Source organism: Salmo salar, chromosome ssa10 (assembly GCF_905237065.1).
Source record: "Salmo salar chromosome ssa10, Ssal_v3.1, whole genome shotgun sequence".
NCBI lineage: Eukaryota > Metazoa > Chordata > Actinopteri > Salmoniformes > Salmonidae > Salmo > Salmo salar.
The window spans coordinates 122321416-122339671 of record NC_059451.1 but is presented as its reverse complement, the minus strand read 5'-3'; the positions used below and the strand labels follow the sequence as shown (position 1 = coordinate 122339671).

At 43.7% G+C, this 18256-nt stretch overlaps 1 protein-coding gene across 2 annotated transcripts; it reads left to right on the top strand.

Moving 5' to 3' along the window:
• Positions 1-5004: 5004 nt before the first annotated feature.
• On the top strand, positions 5005-16298 carry LOC106592577 (transcription factor PU.1). Of its 2 annotated transcripts, XM_045688692.1 has the most exons (5): positions 5005-5277; positions 6210-6303; positions 7240-7433; positions 15206-15371; positions 15662-16298. In XM_045688692.1, the coding sequence occupies exons 1-5, from the start codon at positions 5269-5271 to the stop codon at positions 15979-15981; spliced, it is 783 nt and encodes a 260-aa protein (XP_045544648.1). In that variant the 5' UTR covers positions 5005-5268; the 3' UTR covers positions 15982-16298. The 2 variants fall into 2 exon arrangements, with proteins under 2 accessions (XP_045544648.1, XP_045544649.1); XM_045688693.1 differs by lacking the exons at positions 5005-5277; positions 6210-6303 and adding an exon at positions 7001-7152.
• The last annotated feature ends 1958 nt before the right edge of the window (positions 16299-18256 follow it).

The window sequence follows — 18256 nt, the reverse complement described above, 5'->3', positions numbered from 1 at the left end:
CAAACAATTCTTACATCACCGCCTACTTTCCACGTTTTCCGGTAGCCATGTTTGTTTCTCTGTGGTGGGGGGCCGTGGTGGCAGGGGCCTCAGGTGGAGATGTGTGTGTTGTGGTTAGTGTGGTTGGCTGCTGTGGCGTTTGTTGCTCCTGTGTCTCTGTGGCAGGACGATCTGTAGTACGTGTACCCTGACAGATAAAGAGCTGCATGCTACGAAACCCCAAACCCACGTTGTTGAACAACACACAGAACTGATACAGATCATCACATGCTATGTTGGTGTGGTCAACCCTTGTGTCTTCGAGAGAGAGAGAGAGAGAGAGAGAGAGAGAGAGAGAGAGAGAGAGAGAGAGAGAGAGAGAGAGAGAGAGAGAGAGAGAGAGAGAGAGAGAGAGAGAGAGAGAAAGAGAGAGAGAGAAAACGCACGTGTGTGTGTGTGTGTGTGTGTGTGTGTGTGTGTGTGTGTGTGTGTGTGTGTGTGTGTGTGTGTGATTTCTTGGATTTCCCTTCTATTCTTAAATAAATTATACAACTCTGAAACAGGTTTTTTTTATTTTTCTAACAGACCTCATCCTTTATTTTTCCATAAACTTCAACTTTTTATATATCTGAGACAGACGATTCGTCCAAAATGGCACCCTATTCCATATATAGTGCAGTACTTTAACCAGAGGCCCTCCTGAGCCCTGGTCTAAGTAGTGCACTCTAAAAGGGAATAGTGTGCTTTTGGGGACTGAGACTGACAGTTAATGTGAAGACGCTCTCAGAGCAGTTGTGCAAGAGAGAGCCAATGTTTCTTCAGATCCAACAGACTTCCTGTGGTGAAGCACACTCCATCATGTCAGGAAAACACAAGAATCTTCACACATTGACAGTCATAAGATATCTGTCAGTGATGAATACTGGCCTCTTGTTTTAAAAGCAGATTTATACAAAAACATTTTTTTTTTTTTTTTAAGATTATAATTTGGAGTCCACAAACAACCAATATACCCGCAGACCTGAGGCCAGCGATGTGATGCAACTGTCCACATCAAAACACTCTGTCTCCACCAATCACGGGAATAATGATGTCTTTCTGTACCATCACGTACGTCACTATACAATTCAATCCATACATCTTGATTCCCAGGCATGTTTGTGATGTGGTGGCTTGCAGTTGTTTTTCTGTCATTGTATCTAATAAGGAATTGAATGTGATAGTTCCTCATTTAGGAGCGTGTGTGTGTGGGTAGGCCGTCATTGTAAAATAAGAATTTGTTCTCAACTGACTTGTCTAGTTAAATAAAGGTTAAAATAACAAATAACAGATAAAACCATACATGTAATATACACTCTTAGAGAGAAAAAAAGGTGCTATCTAGAACCTAAAAGGGTTCTTCGGCTGTTCCCATAGGAGAACCCTTTAAAGAACCATTTTTGGTTCTACATAGAACCCTTTTGGTTCCAGGTAGAACCCTATTGAGATCCACGTAGAACGCTTTACACAGAGGGTTCTACGTGGAACCAAAAATAGTTCTACGAGGAACCAAAAATAGTTCTACCAGGAACCAAAACGGGTTCCCCATATGGGGACAGCCGAAGAACCCTTTTGGAACCCTTTTTGGTTCTAAGAGTGTAATAATCGTATCGTAACAAAGAGATCTACCTCTGGCGGCTATGCTACTACATATTTAGCAGATGTTATTGCGGGTGTAGCGAAATCACTGTGTTTCTCTGTATCACTGTATCACTCTGTGTATCACTGTATCACTCTGTGTATCACTGTATCACTCTGTGTATCACTGTATCACTCTGTGTATCTCTGTATCTCTGTATCACTCTGTGTATCTCTGTGTATCTCTGTATCACTGTGTTTCTCTGTATCACTGTATCACTCTGTGTATCACTGTATCACTCTGTGTATCACTGTATCACTCTGTGTATCTCTGTATCACTCTGTGTATCACTGTATCACTCTGTGTATCTCTGTGTATCTCTGTATCACTGTATCACTCTGTGTATCACTGTATCACTGTATCACTCTGTGTATCCCTGTATCACTGTATCACTCTGTGTATCACTGTATCACTCTATCACTGTATCACTCTGTGTATCACTGTATCACTGTATCAATCTGTGTATCTCTGTATCACTGTATCACTCTGTGTATCACTGTATCACTGTATCACTCTGCGTATCACTGTATCACTCTGTGTATCACTGTATCACTCTGTGTATCTCTGTATCTCTGTATCACTCTGTGTATCTCTGTGTATCTCTGTATCACTGTATCACTCTGTGTATCTCTGTATCACTGTATCACTCTGTGTATCACTGTATCACTGTATCACTCTGTGTATCTCTGTATCACTGTATCACTCTGTGTATCACTGTATCACTGTATCACTCTGTGTATCCCTGTATCACTGTATCACTCTGTGTATCACTGTATCACTGTATCACTGTATCACTCTGTGTATCACTGTATCACTGTATCAATCTGTGTATCTCTGTATCACTGTATCACTCTGTGTATCTCTGTATCACTGTATCACTCTGTGTATCACTGTATCACTGTATCACTGTATCACTCTGTGTATCACTGTATCACTGTATCACTCTGTGTATCACTGTATCACTGTATCAATCTGTGTATCTCTGTATCACTGTATCAATCTGTGTATCTCTGTATCACTGTATCACTCTGTGTATCTCTGTATCACTGTATCACTCTGTGTATCACTGTATCACTGTATCACTCTGTGTATCACTGTATCACTGTATCAATCTGTGTATCTCTGTATCACTGTATCAATCTGTGTATCTCTGTATCACTGTATCAATCTGTGTATCTCTGTATCACTGTATCACTCTGTGTATCTCTGTATCACTGTATTAATCTGTGTATCTCTGTATCACTGTATCACTGTATCACTGTATCACTGTATCACTGTATCACTCTGTGTATCTCTGTATCACTGTATTAATCTGTGTATCTCTGTATCACTGTATCACTCTGTGTATCACTGTATCACTGTATCACTCTGTGTATCTCTGTATCACTGTATTAATCTGTGTATCTCTGTATCACTGTATCACTCTGTGTATCACTGTATCACTGTATCACTCTGTGTATCTCTGTATCACTGTATTAATCTGTGTATCTCTGTATCACTGTATCAATCTGTGTATCTCTGTATCACTGTATCACTGTATTACTCTGTGTATCACTGTATCACTGTATCAATCTGTGTATCTCTGTATCACTGTATCACTGTATTACTCTGTGTATCTCTGTATCACTGTATCACTGTATTACTCTGTGTATCACTGTATCACTGTATCACTCTGTGTATCACTGTATCACTCTGTGTATCACTGTATTGCTGTATTACTTCCTCCGATGTATTATATAGTACTGAAGCTTGAATAAAATGCGAAAATGCACTTTTCACAACTTTGCTTTTGGTCTCTCAAACCTCTTCAAAATTAACCTCTTATCTGGTCGAGACAACGCTCAAATACGGATAATACGGTTACAAGAAAATCACTGCTATGTACAGTAGGTCTGTTATAACTATGTACAGTAGGTCTGTTATAACTATATACAGTAGGTCTGTTATAACTATATACAGTAGGTCTGTTATAACTATATACAGTAGGTCTGTTATAACTATATACAGTAGGTCTGTTATAACTATATACAGTAGGTCTGTTATAACTATATACAGTAGGTCTGTTATAACTATATACAGTAGGTCTGTTATAACTATATACAGTAGGTCTGTTATAACTATGTACAGTAGGTCTGTTATAACTATATACAGTAGGTCTGTTATAACTATATACAGTAGGTCTGTTATAACTATATACAGTAGGTCTGTTATAACTATATACAGTAGGTCTGTTATAACTATGTACAGTAGGTCTGTTATAACTATATACAGTAGGTCTGTTATAACTATGTACAGTAGGTCTGTTATAACTATATACAGTAGGTCTGTTATAACTATATACAGTAGGTCTGTTATAACTATATACAGTAGGTCTGTTATAACTATGTACAGTAGGTCTGTTATAACTATATACAGTAGGTCTGTTATAACTATATACAGTAGGTCTGTTATAACTATGTACAGTAGGTCTGTTATAACTATATACAGTAGGTCTGTTATAACTATATACAGTAGGTCTGTTATAACTATGTACAGTAGGTCTGTTATAACTATATACAGTAGGTCTGTTATAACTATATACAGTAGGTCTGTTATAACTATATACAGTAGGTCTGTTATAACTATATACAGTAGGTCTGTTATAACTATGTACAGTAGGTCTGTTATAACTATATACAGTAGGTCTGTTATAACTATGTACAGTAGGTCTGTTATAACTATATACAGTAGGTCTGTTATAACTATATACAGTAGGTCTGTTATAACTATGTACAGTAGGTCTGTTATAACTATATACAGTAGGTCTGTTATAACTATATACAGTAGGTCTGTTATAACTATGTACAGTAGGTCTGTTATAACTATATACAGTAGGTCTGTTATAACTATATACAGTAGGTCTGTTATAACTATATACAGTAGGTCTGTTATAACTATATACAGTAGGTCTGTTATAACTCTCCCACAAGTAAAAACATGTACAAAAAACTATTCCTTTCACTCTGGACTGCATATCAATAATACATTATAGATCGCTTTAAATCGTTTTTAGGATTAGCAACGAAAGAGACCATGGAACATTTGGTGACAAATATCAGCTTGATATCAGTCAATACAAATAAATACAGTGAAATAAAACACAGTGACATATCTTGGTGAAATAAAACACAGTGACTAATCTTGAGAATTGCTTGTTCATCTGCCACAGGCTTGAAAGATGTACACACAATTATTTTAGTGCTTTTAACAAATATATTAGTTAAAAATCCTGAAAGATAGGTTGACCCATTTGTTAAAACCAGCGGCAGAAAACAGTGAGACCAAACTCACGAATGTGAATATGATTGGTTCACATCCTCTGACAAATCAGCAACTTTCAGGAACTGAGTGACAATCAGACGAAGATGGAAAAAAAGTGAAAGTGTATTATGGTTTAATACTCTCTGCGTAGTTTTTCAGCTGAGAGGTCTGATTGAGGTCGACTGTAATATTCTACAAAAAAACCCCCGACTTCCATCAGAAATTCAATCAAAATTAATGGGAATTAAATCAAAAGGATATTTCTCCATTTTTTTTGTAGGATTATAACTGTGTGTTTTTTGAAAGTCATCATGTCCTTTGTAAGTATTGTATGATCTCTTGTTTTTTTTTTACTAATGTGGCTGGGAGATTAGTACATATGAAAATGAAATGTGCTACATTGTATATATATCAAATGCGTTGGTGGAAAAAAGTACCCAATTGTCATACTTGAGTAAAAGTAAAGATACCTTGATAGAAAATGACTCAAGTAAAAGAGAAAGTCACCCAGTGAAATACTACTTGAGTAAAAGTCTTAAAGTATTTGATTTTAAATATACTTAAGTATCAAAAGTAAATGTAATTTAAACAATATATTTAAGTATCTAAAGTAAAAGTTAAAGTATAAATAATTTCAAATTCTTTACATCAGGCAAACCAGACTGCAAGATGTTTTTGTTTTTTTAAATGTACAGTTAGTCAGGGTCACACTCCAACACTCAGACATAATTTACAAATTAAGTATTTGTGTTTAGTGATCAGAGGCAGTAGGGATGTTATCTTGATAAGTACGTAAATTGTACCATTTTCCTGTCCTGCTAAGCATTCAAAATGTAACGAGTACTTTTGGGTGTCAGGCAAAATGTATGGAGTAAAAAGTACATTATTTTCTTTAGGAATGTAGTGAAGTTAAAGAAAAAGTTGTCAAAAATATAAATATTAAAGTACAGATACTCTAATAAAATGACTTAAATAGTAGTTTCAAGTATTTTTACTTAAGTACTTTACACCACTGATCAAATGTGGGAACATTTTCCAGATTTACAAAATGTTCATTATGAATTTGTAAAATATATGATGAACTTTTTGTTTATATCTAATGAGATGTGTATTAGGGTATATCTCACTAGTAAGATATGTACTTGGCCTAGTATATGTGGATACCTATTCTTTGAAACACATTAGGCAAATTTATGCTATCTACCTTAATTTTTTGGCGTATATGAGATGTTTTAATCTTTCTTTTACAAAGGCATCTGAAGAAATAATCCCATATGAACCTGAGATTTATGGACCACCAATGGAGTTATACTCATTTTTCACCAATGTTCGAGAACGTCACGATGGTGAGTGGCAAAAAAACACTCTTATGAGTATAGTGATAAAGTTTTACGTGTTAAAGTTTGAAAAGCTGTCCAACAGAGTTGGGGTCAATTCTATTTCAATTCAGTCAATTCAAGAAGTATACAATAGACGTTTTAATTGTCCTTATTGAAAATAAATTTAAGGTTACATGCAAGCGGTCATGACTGAATTCAAATGTGAGTTGGTTTCGGGGTGTGGTTTGATGTGGGTGTCTCTTTTGTGTGTTCGCAGATGGGAAGAGTAACCCAAATTATTTTCCCAATTAGTTTCAGCCGGCTGGTGTGCGACCATGGCAAAGTTGGTTTCACTTTGGAAAGCCTATCTCTGGGGATCGTTAGGGACCATCAATAAATTACACAATATAAATGGGACAATGTTGCACATCTTTTAGTTGTCTCATTAAATGCTTTCAATATTTGTAAATTAATTTCTACAATTTACAGTTGGTTTGAGGTTTTTAAGTCATTGAAATTTGGAGCTATTGTTCTTTTAAAATATTGTTCCATGTACGTTGTGTAGTTTACTGACGGTCCCTAACTAGCCCAATAGGGATATCTAATGTCAAACCACATTGACCATGGGCATGATTACTTGGGTGCTGCCAGCTGTGGCCATATGAGTAGTATTAAAATAAAACCTTCATTAACATGACATATCATTTACCCCAACATCTCGCAAATCTCCGTTTTGGACGAGACTGACTTTATAGCGGAAATTATCCTATTTACACTTTGTAGCCATTTTGACACTGGAATGAATGTTTCTGCCACATAGACATTTTTCAAAATGAGAAGTTGTTTTTATGAGCAGTCTCTCTTTAAAGCCTGCAGGTATAATTCTTTATAACTCATTATTGGCATGTATGAGCCTTTATAAAGTTTATAGCAAGACTTATCGATGTCTCTCTTATGGTTCAGAGCATGGCTGGGAGTACCACTCTGACCGGGGAATGCACCAGAGCGACTTGTTGGAAATCTCCTCACAAGGGAATCACCTGACAGAGCTCCAGAGTGTCCATTCCCAACAGCTCCTCCACCCCTATCGCTACCCCGATACCGACACCCTCCATCTGCCACTACCAGACCCAGGACTGGGACCCCTGACCCCACAGGTTAGTCCAACTCTAGTAGACCCAGGACTGGGACCCCTAACCCTAACCCCACAGGTTAGTCCAACTCTAGTAGACCCATGACTGGGACCCCTAACCCCACAGGTTAGTCCAACTCTAGTAGACCCAGGACTGGGACCCCTAACCCTAACCCCACAGGTTAGTCCAACTCTAGTAGACCCAGGACTGGGACCCCTCACCCCACAGGTTAGTCCAACTCTAGACCCAGGACTGGGACCCCTCACCCTGACCCCACAGGTTAGTCCAACTCTAGTAGACCCAGGACTGGGACCCCTAACCCCACAGGTTAGTCCAACTCTAGTAGACCCAGGACTGGGACCCCTCACCCTGACCCCACAGGTTAGTCCAACTCTAGACCCAGGACTGGGACCCCTAACCCTGACCCCACAGGTTAGTCCAACTCTAGTAGACCCAGGACTGGGACCCCTAACCCCACAGGTTAGTCCAACTCTAGACCCAGGACTGGGACCCCTAACCCTGACCCCACAGGTTAGTCCAACTCTAGTAGACCCAGGACTGGGACCCCTAACCCCACAGGTTAGTCCAACTCTAGACCCAGGACTGGGACCCCTAACCCTGACCCCACAGGTTAGTCCAACTCTAGACCCAGGACTGGGACCCCTAACCCCACAGGTTAGTCCAACTCTAGTAGACCCAGGACTGGGACCCCTCACCCTGACCCCACAGGTTAGTCCAACTCTAGACCCAGGCCTGGGACCCCTAACCCTGACCCCACAGGTTAGTCCAACTCTAGTAGACCCAGGACTGGGACCCCTAACCCCACAGGTTAGTCCAACTCTAGACCCAGGACTGGGACCCCTCACCCTAACCCCACAGGTTAGTCCAACTCTAGTAGACCCAGGACTGGGACCCCTAACCCCACAGGTTAGTCCAACTCTAGACCCAGGACTGGGACCCCTAACCCCACAGGTTAGTCCAACTCTAGTAGACCCAGGACTGGGACCCCTAACCCCACAGGTTAGTCCAACTCTAGACCCAGGACTGGGACCCCTCACCCTAACCCCACAGGTTAGTCCAACTCTAGTAGACCCAGGACTGGGACCCCTAACCCCACAGGTTAGTCCAACTCTAGACCCAGGACTGGGACCCCTAACCCCACAGGTTAGTCCAACTCTAGTAGACCCAGGACTGGGACCCCTAACCCCACAGGTTAGTCCAACTCTAGACCCAGGACTGGGACCCCTCACCCTAACCCCACAGGTTAGTCCAACTCTAGACCCAGGACTGGGACCCCTAACCCCACAGGTTAGTCCAACTCTAGTAGACCCAGGACTGGGACCCCTAACCCCACATGTTAGTCCAACTCTAGTAGACCCAGGACTGGGACCCCTAACCCCACAGGTTAGTCCAACTCTAGTAGGCCCAGGACTGGGACCCTTAACCCCACAGGTTAGTCCAACTCTAGTAGGCCCAGGACTGGGACCCCTCACCCTGACCCCACAGGTTAGTCCAACTCTAGTAGGCCTAGGACTGGAACCCCTCACCCCACAGGTTAGTCCAACTCTAGTAGACCCAGGACTGGGACCCCTCACCCCACAGGTTAGTCCAACTCTAGTAGACCCAGGACTGGGACCCCTAACCCCACAGGTTAGTCCAACTCTAGTAGACCCAGGACTGGGACCCCTAACCCCACAGGTTAGTCCAACTCTAGTAGACCCAGGACTGGGACCCCTAACCCCACAGGTTAGTCCAACTCTAGTAGACCCAGGACTGGGACCCCTAACCCCACAGGTTAGTCCAACTCTAGTAGAACAAGGACTGGGACCCCTAACCCTAACCCCACAGGTTAGTCCAGCTCTAGTAGACCCAGGACTGTCCCCTAACCCCACAGGTTAGTCCAACTCTAGTAGACCCAGGACTGGGAACCCTAACCCCATAGGTTAGTCCAACTCTAGTAGACCCAGGACTGGAACCCCTAACCCTAACCCCACAGGTTAGTCCAGCTCTAGTAGACCCAGGACTGGGACCCCTAACCCCATAGGTTAGTCCAGCTCTAGTAGACCCAGGACTGGGACCCCTAACCCCACAGATTAGTCCAACTCTAGTAGACCCAGGACTGGGACCCTAACCCCACAGGTTAGTCCAACTCTAGTAGACCCAGGACTGGGACCCCTAACCCCACAGGTTAGTCCAACTCTAGTAGACCCAGGACTGGGACCCCTAACCCCACAGGTTAGTTCAACTCTAGTAGACCCAGGACTGGGACCCCTAACCCCACAGGTTAATCCAACTCTAGTAGACCCAGGACTGGGACCCCTAACCCCACAGGTTAGTCCAACTCTAGTAGACCCAGGACTGGGACCCCTAACCCCACAGGTTAGTCCAACTCTAGTAGACCCAGGACTGGGACCCCTAACCCTAACCCCACAGGTTAGTCCAGCTCTAGTAGACCCAGGACTGGGACCCCTAACCCCACAGGTTAGTCCAACTCGAGTAGACCCAGGACTGGGAACCCTAACCCCATAGGTTAGTCCAACTCTAGTAGACCCAGGACTGGGACCCCTAACCCTAACCCCACAGGTTAGTCCAGCTCTAGTAGACCCAGGACTGGGACCCCTAACCCCATAGGTTAGTCCAGCTCTAGTAGACCCAGGACTGGGACCCCTAACCCCACAGATTAGTCCAACTCTAGTAGACCCAGGACTGGGACCCCTAACCCCACAGGTTAGTCCAACTCTAGTAGACCCAGGACTGGGACCCCTAACCCCACAGGTTAGTCCAACTCTAGTAGACCCACGACTGGGACCCCTAACCCCACAGGTTAGTTCAACTCTAGTAGACCCAGGACTGGGACCCCTAACCCCAGAGGTTAGTCCAACTCTAGTAGGCCCAGGACTGGGACCCCTAACCCCATAGGTTAGTCCAACTCTAGACCCAGGACTGGGACCCCTAACCCCATAGGTTTGTCCAACTCTGTCTCTGATCATCTTGACAAGTAAAATGTATAATGAAATCAGTATTTCTGATGAGAACAGTGTAGTAGCTATGAAAAATATAATAGAAATGTGTAATGGGCCTAAAGCAAATGTTTAACAGTGGTCCTAACACATAGCACACACAGTGCAACGATTCACAGGGCATTTATATTATAGTGGTATACAATACCAATATCAACAATATACAATATCTAGAGATAATGCTCTTTTTGTCTTTGAGAGGGAGGACAGAGAGGTGACTGGATGTTATGTAATAGCCGACACTGTTGTCTACAGAAAGCAGCTACAGGATTGCTCAACAATGTGCTTTTCCTGAGTGAGGAACCATTTTTTAGCCACAACCAATAGCCTTGTGAGTAGAGCGCAGTAGAATAGCGCACACTCACCACCAACCGCTGGGCTGTGGATAGCCTAGGCTACACCTCATTTACTCAACCTTGCTATTGACACATAATCTGAGGCACAGCTGTGTGTGTGTGTGTGTGTGTGTGTGTGTGTGTGTGTGTGTGTGTGTGTGTGTGTGTGTGTGTGTGTGTGTGTGTGTGTGTGTGTGGGTGTGGTGAGGGGGGTTCTCACAGCAGGAAAATAATAGCTGCGGTCAGCAATGAACGGGGTTCACAGGATGACAGAAAGGACACGAGATCAGTTGGATTAACAAAGCATAGCACTCTATCATGTAGGAACGATCTTCCTTTATGTTCAATCGGTGAAAGCATTACCATGTTTATCTCTCGATACCTCAAGGAAGATGTAAGTTACGTTTGATCTAGTGCTTTCAGTTGGTTATCTTTGAATGCAGCAGGTAATCATTCCTATAGTTATTACTTAAAGGAAAAATCCACTCAAAAACAAATCAAGTTTTTAAGATATTAGACTTTTCAAGAAGCAAAGTGTCGCTTGCCACATTTTGCATCATTGTGATGATGTGACAAGTGACACTTTTCCTCTTAAAAGTCCAATATCTTGAAAACTTGACTGCTGACATGCAAAACATTTTGGGAATCTATCAACAGTGGACTACTGGGGGGGGGGAATGCACTGTCCCGCACTGTCCGACCGATGCCTGGATGACCAGAGGAGGGTGACGTGTGGGCCCAATAGATCAGCCGGTCACGGACAGCAGACGGAACGTACAGACGCCCAGCGGGACACTGGAGGGGAGTGGGCTCTGCACGTAGCGCCTGCTGAATGTCCGCGTCCAGCTCCCACACTACCGGCACCACCAGGCAGGAGGCCGGGAGAATGGGGGTGGGATCCATGGGCCGCTCCTCTGTGTCATACAGCCGGGACAGAGCGTCTGCCTTGACATTCTGGGAACCTGGTCTGTACGAAAGGGTGAAAACAAAACCGGTAAAAAACATGGCCCACCTTGCCTGGCGAGGATTCAGTCTCCTCGCTGCCCGGATGTACTCCAGATTGCGGTGGTCAGTCCAGATGAGAAAAGGGTGTTTAGCCCCCTCAAGCCAATGTCTCCACGCCTTCAGAGCCCTGATGACAGCCAACAGCTCCCGGTCCCCCACGTCATAGTTTCGCTCCACCGGGCTGAGCTTCCTCGAGAAGAAGGCACAGGGGCGGAGCTTCGGTGGCGTACCCGAGCGCTGAGAGATAATGGCTCCTATCCCAGCCTCGGACGCGTCCACCTCCACTGTGAACGCGTCCACCTCCACTGTGAACGCCAAAGAGGGATCCGGATGGGCCAGCATGGGAGCCGAGATAAACAGAGCCCTTAGGTGACCAAAAGCCATGTCCGCCTCAGCCGACCACTGCAGCCGCACCGGTCCCCCCTTCAACAGTGAGGTAATGGGAGATGCTACCTGACCAAAACCCTGGATAAACCTCCGGTAGTAGTTGGCAAACCCTAGAAACCGCTGCACCTCCTTTACTGTGGTGGGAGTCGGCCAATTATGCATGGCTGAAAAGCGGTCACTCTCCATCTCCACCCCTGAGGTGGAAATGCGATACCCTAGGAAGGAGACGGACTGCTGGAAGAACAGGCATTTCTCAGCCGTGGTCATGCTCCAACAGTCGACCAAGCACCTTGCGCACCAGGGACACATGCTCGGCGCGTGCAGCGCAGTATATCAGAATGTCATCAATATACACCACTACACCCTGCCCGTGCAGGTCCCTGAAAATCTCGTCTACAAAGGCTTGGAAGACTGATGGAGCATTCATCAACCCGTAAGGCATGACGAGGTACTCATAATGCCCTGAGGCAGTACTGAACGCCGTCTTCCACTCGTCTCCCTCCCGGATACGCACCAGGTTGTAAGCGCTCCTGGGATCCAATTTTGTGAAGAAGTGTGCCCAGTGCATTGACTCTATCGCACCGGCTATGCGAGGCAGTGCGATAGACCAAATCTTGATACCTCAATAGTCAATGCACGGGCGCAGACCCCCATCCTTCTTCACAAAAAAGAAACTCGAGGAGGTAGGTGAAGTGGAGGACCGAATGTACCCCTGCCCCAGGGGTGACACGAGAGTGCCCTGCCTGCTGCCTCGACTCCCAGAGGAACCTCCCCAGCACCGACCAGCAGTGTGTCCTCTGCGGCCACAGATGGTACAGGGAACGGCCCCTCCTCCGGTCGCCCTAAGCGCAAACACCTCCCAGCTCGATGGGAGTCGGAGCGGTGGTGCTGGGGGATGGAACTGACAGGCCCCGATCCGGACGTCCGTGGGCAGTCAGCAAGTTGTCCAGCCGGATAGACAGGTCCACCAGCTGGTCAAACGTGATAGTGGTGTCCCTGCAGGCCAACTCCCGACGGACGTCCTCACGCAGACTGCACTGGTAGTGCTCGATCAGGGCCCTGTCGTTCCATCCCGCGCTGGCGGCCAGGGTCCGTAAGTCCAAGGTGAACTCCTGTGCGCTCCTCGTCCCCTGCCTCAAGTGGAACAGACGTTCACCCGCCGACTACCCTCAGGCGGGTGGTCGAAAACTGCCCCAAAAGCTGCGGGTGAACTCCGCGTAATGGTCCAACACCGCTTCTCCTTCCCCCCATACGGTGTTGGCCCACTCCAGGGCTTTCCCTGAGAGACAGGAGACGAGGGAGGACACACTCTCACGTCCCGAAGGAGCCGGGTGGACGGTCGCCAGGTAGAGTTCCAGCTGGAGTAGGAACCCCTGGCATCCAGCAGCCGTCCCATCAATCTCCCTCGGGAGCCCGAGCCGAATCCCACTGGGACCGGGTGAAGGAGGGGTGAACAGTGGTGCCTGTTGTAGTGGTGCCGGTGGAGGCGCTGGAAGAACTCCTCCTCTCTCCCATCGGTCCATCGTCTGCAGCACGCAATCCTTGGCAGTGCCGAGACGTTGCAACATGGTCGCATGCTGCTGGACGCGCTCCTCGACCGCCAAAGGGGGGTTGTCTGCTCCTGCTGACTCCATTTTTTTAGGTGCGTGATTCTGTAGTGGTCTGGGTGTAGCTGGTGCAGAGGAGTCAGGCATAGGACAGCAGAGATGACTAACACAAGTAACTTTACTCAAATATTCCAATAACATGACATCATTTGAGTCAATTGGAGGTGTACTTGTGGATATATTTCAAGGCCTACCTTCAAACGCAGTACCTCTTTGCGCGACATCATGGGAAAATCAAAAGAAATCAGCCAAGACCTCAGAAAAAGAATTGTAGACCTCCACAAGTCTGGTTCATCCTTGGGAGCAATTTCCAAATGCCTGAAGGTACCACGTTCATGTGTACAAACAATATTATGCAAGTATAAACACCATGGGACCACGCAGCGGTCATACCGCTCAGGAAGGAGGCGCGTTCTGTCTCCTAGAGATGAACGTACTTTGGTGCGAAAAAGTGCAAATCAATCCCAGAACAACAGCAAAGGACCTTGTGAAGATGCTGGAGGAAACAGGTACAAAGGTATCTATATCCACAGTAAAACAAGTCCTATAATGACATAACCTGAAAGGCCGCTGACAAAGGAAGAAGCCACTGCTCCAAAACCGCCATAAAAAAGCCAGACTACGGTTTGCAACTGCACATGGGGACAAAGATCATACTTTTTGGAGAAATGTCCTCTGGTCTGATGAAACAAAAATAGAACTGTTTGGCCATAATGACCATCGTTATGCTTGGAGGAAAAAGGGGGAGGCTTGCAAGCCGAACAACACCATCCCAACAGTGAAGCACGGGGGTGGCAGCATCATGTTGTGGGTTGCTTTGCTGCAGGAGGGCCTGGTGCACTTCACAAAATAGATGGCATCATGAGGAAGGAAAATGATATGGATATATTGAAGCAACATCTCAAGACATCAGTCAGGAAGTTAAAACTTGGTCGCAAATGGGTCTTCCAAATGGACAATGACCCCAGGCATCTGACCCACTGGGAATGTGATGAAAGAAATAAAAGCTGAAATAAATCATTCTCTCTCCTATTATTCTGACATTTCACATTCTTAAAATAAAGTGGTGATCCTAACTGACCTAAGACCGGGATTAGCCATTAGCACGAGCACATCCTCCCCAATTAAGGTGCCACCAACCTCCTATGATGTGCATGTGATCACAAAGTCAGAGAGACAACTAATCAAGCATAATACTAAGCCTATCATCTCTTATAGCCGGACAGGGCACCTTTAGTGAAATAAGTATTTAGATCTCAATGGGACTACCTGGATGAAGAGGCTATGTGTAGGTTTCGCATACATTCTGCCAGAAGTTGTGCAACAAATGGGTCAATAAAATGTGTGTACTATGTCATATAAATGCTAAAAAAAATAAAAAAGCATACAGTACAACAATACATCATAACAGAAAATGATATGTCATCCTTTCTTCTCCACAGATGCCGTACTACAACCACACAGTTTATTACCAGCAACAGGCCCCTGTGTCCCCTAGCTACTACTGCTCAGAGGAGGAGGAACCTGTGGGCCACAGTCCCCCACTGGAGGTATCTGAGGGTGATGAAGAGGACTACGGAGACCATGTCCCCTTTGGGGGAGACTCCAGTGAGTGCTGACTTAATTAATTACTTCATTAATAACCCAATTAATTAATTACTAAATACTTAGTTACTGACTGACATAATCCTTTTTCATTCGTTTGTGAAACATAAGTCTTCCATGTGAGAGTGAGTACAGTAGCATTACAGGGGATAAATATGTTGGGTGGCTATTACATACAGGGATCACACACTTGCTAATAGCCTTTAACATAATCCAACAATAGCCATAGAAATGAATTAATTCTGCCATTTTATGAAATTCATGTGAAATATCTTTCACATCTCTCTATCCAGGTAACAAGAGGAAGATCCGGCTGTACCAGTTCCTCCTGGACATGCTGAAGAACGACGACATGAAGGACAGTATGTGGTGGGTGGACAGAGAGAAAGGAATCTTCCAGTTCTCCTCTAAAAACAAGGAGACTCTGGCCAATCGCTGGGGCACGCAGAAAGGAAACAGGAAGAGGATGACGTATCAGAAGATGGCCAGGGCCCTGCGGAACTACGGCAAGACTGGAGAGATCAAAAAGGTCAAGAAAAAACTGACCTACCAGTTCAGTCCGGAGGTACTGAGGAAAGTCTCGACTACAGAGAGGAGGCACTACCCTCGCTAGGAGTACCAGAGATTGTTAATGTAATACCACTGTATACGGGTTTTGGGAGTAGGCCTAACCTCACTGCTATGTCTTGAAAATAGGACAATAATAACTGTCTACTGTAATTTTATTTCATTACATTTAAAATAATACCCCAGAAACAAATCAGGTATCATTAAACATGTTGATGTTTAGATTTTTGTTATTGGTGTTTGCATATTCCATGTTTATTTATTTACTTAACTGAACAAGTCGTCATGTTCTGTGTTATATAATCTTACTATTGACTATCTTTGTGTCTGTGATGGAAAAATAAATAAAGTATATTTTCCATATGCTCTAGTTCCCAGAAAATCTTTCAGTGGAATGGGAAAAAAAGATCAAAACCTCATGTGATCAAAACCTCAAACAAATGCAACATTAGTCTATCATGACTGAGTAAAGAAGAGGCACATAGTTACAGAAATCATTCTGTTTCTCTGTTATGTTATTATCTGCCTTCAACCTCATCATCTATCTGATCACTTCAGTTGTTGATGAAAAGGAAAAACATCACAGGTCAGTTTTGGGGTGTAGGCCTAGTTTGGACAAGAGTTCTGAAACAAGGGATGTGTTTGACATGTCTCAATCCCTTTTAAATTTCACCTAGAGAGTAAATTACAGTAGTTAGTTAGTGCTTCAGCAGCAGGAACCCAGAGGCTTGTAGATCTAAAATCAAATATTGCTACTGTAACGTTGTAATTAAATTGATAAATCCCTGCCTAAAATGGGTATTATGCCACCTCCTGGTAGATTAGCGTGTTTACATTGTCTAATTCACTCAGTAATAAAGGTATGGGATTCTAGGTAATCTTGTTAATTCAATGGTCTCGAGATAGAAATGTATAAAATTGACATTACGTTATAAAATCCACCTTTTACATCGTACATTAGCAATTTATGTTATATTAGTAAGTACTGTTGATTTGGCGTCAAATAAACCACTCTTGATATGTTTTTTGCCGAATCTCAGTTTTCCATGTGGGTTTTATGCTAACGTTCCCTCTTTGAAGTTGGTAACGTTTATATTTGTATTAAACCTTTATTTAACTAGTCAAGTCAATTAAGAACAAATTATTATTTATAATGACATCCTACCCCGGGCCAAACCCGAACCTGGACCTGGACGACGCTGGGCCAATTGGTACCCCGATCACGGCCGGTTGTGATACGACCTAACTCAAAAATACATCTTCTTTAGGAGTGATATTTATATCCGCTTTACTACTGAACATTCGTCCATACTGTGTGTGTGTCCCATCATTGCAGGTAATTTATGACAAATGTATGAAGTATATGTTTTATAAACTCCAGGAAAGCGTATTAGCCTGGTTTTGTTAGTTTAGGAAAATATGTAGGTACATTCTATAGGTGTATTACATTTCTTCGCCACAAGAGTGTGACATTGAGTAATTTTTCAGGCTAATTCGCTGGCTGGTGCTCATGAGTTTATAAAACGTATACTTTATACATTTGTCATAAATTACCTGCAATGATGGGACACGCACAGTATGGATGAATGATAAATACATATCTATTTTTTAAACCCTTGAATGAGTAGGTGTGTCAGCTTTTGACTGGTACTGTATATATGATTTAATCATGGTAAATAGTAATCGGTTATGATTCACTTATTGACCAATACAAAGGTGAGTTCTTGATTCTGCTCTGCCAATGACTGGAACGAACTACAAAAATCTCTGAAACTGGAAACACTTATCTCCCTCACTAGCTTTAAGCACCAGCTGTCAGAGCAGCTCACAGATCACTGCACCTGTACATAGCCCATCTATAATTTAGCCCAAACAACTACCTCTTCCCCTACTGTATTTATTTATTTTGCTCCTTTGCACCCCAGTATTTCTACTTTGCACACTCATCTACTGTCAAATCTACCATTCCAGTGTTTTACTTGCTATATTGTATTTACTTTGCCACCGTGGCCTTTTTTTGCCTTTACCTCCCTTATCTCACCTCATTTGCTCACATTGTATATAGACTTATTTTTCTACTGTATTATTGACTGTATATTTGTTTTACTCCATGTGTAACTCTGTGTTGTTGTATGTGTCAAACTGCTTTGCTTTATCTTGGCCAAGTCGCAGTTGTAAATGAGAACTTGTTCTCAACTAGCCTACCTGGTTAAATAAAGGACTTGATCTCAACTAACCAACCTGGTTAAATAAAGGACTTGATCTCAACTAACCAACCTGGTTAAATAAAGGACTTGATCTCAACTAACCAACCTGGTTAA

Coding starts and splice junctions, on each gene's coding strand:
- LOC106592577 (XM_045688692.1), top strand. Junction 7,434..15,205: donor TGGGACCCCTGACCCCACAG/GTTAGTCCAACT, acceptor TCTTCTCCACAG/ATGCCGTACTACAACCACAC. Junction 15,372..15,661: donor CCCCTTTGGGGGAGACTCCA/GTGAGTGCTGAC, acceptor CTCTCTATCCAG/GTAACAAGAGGAAGATCCGG.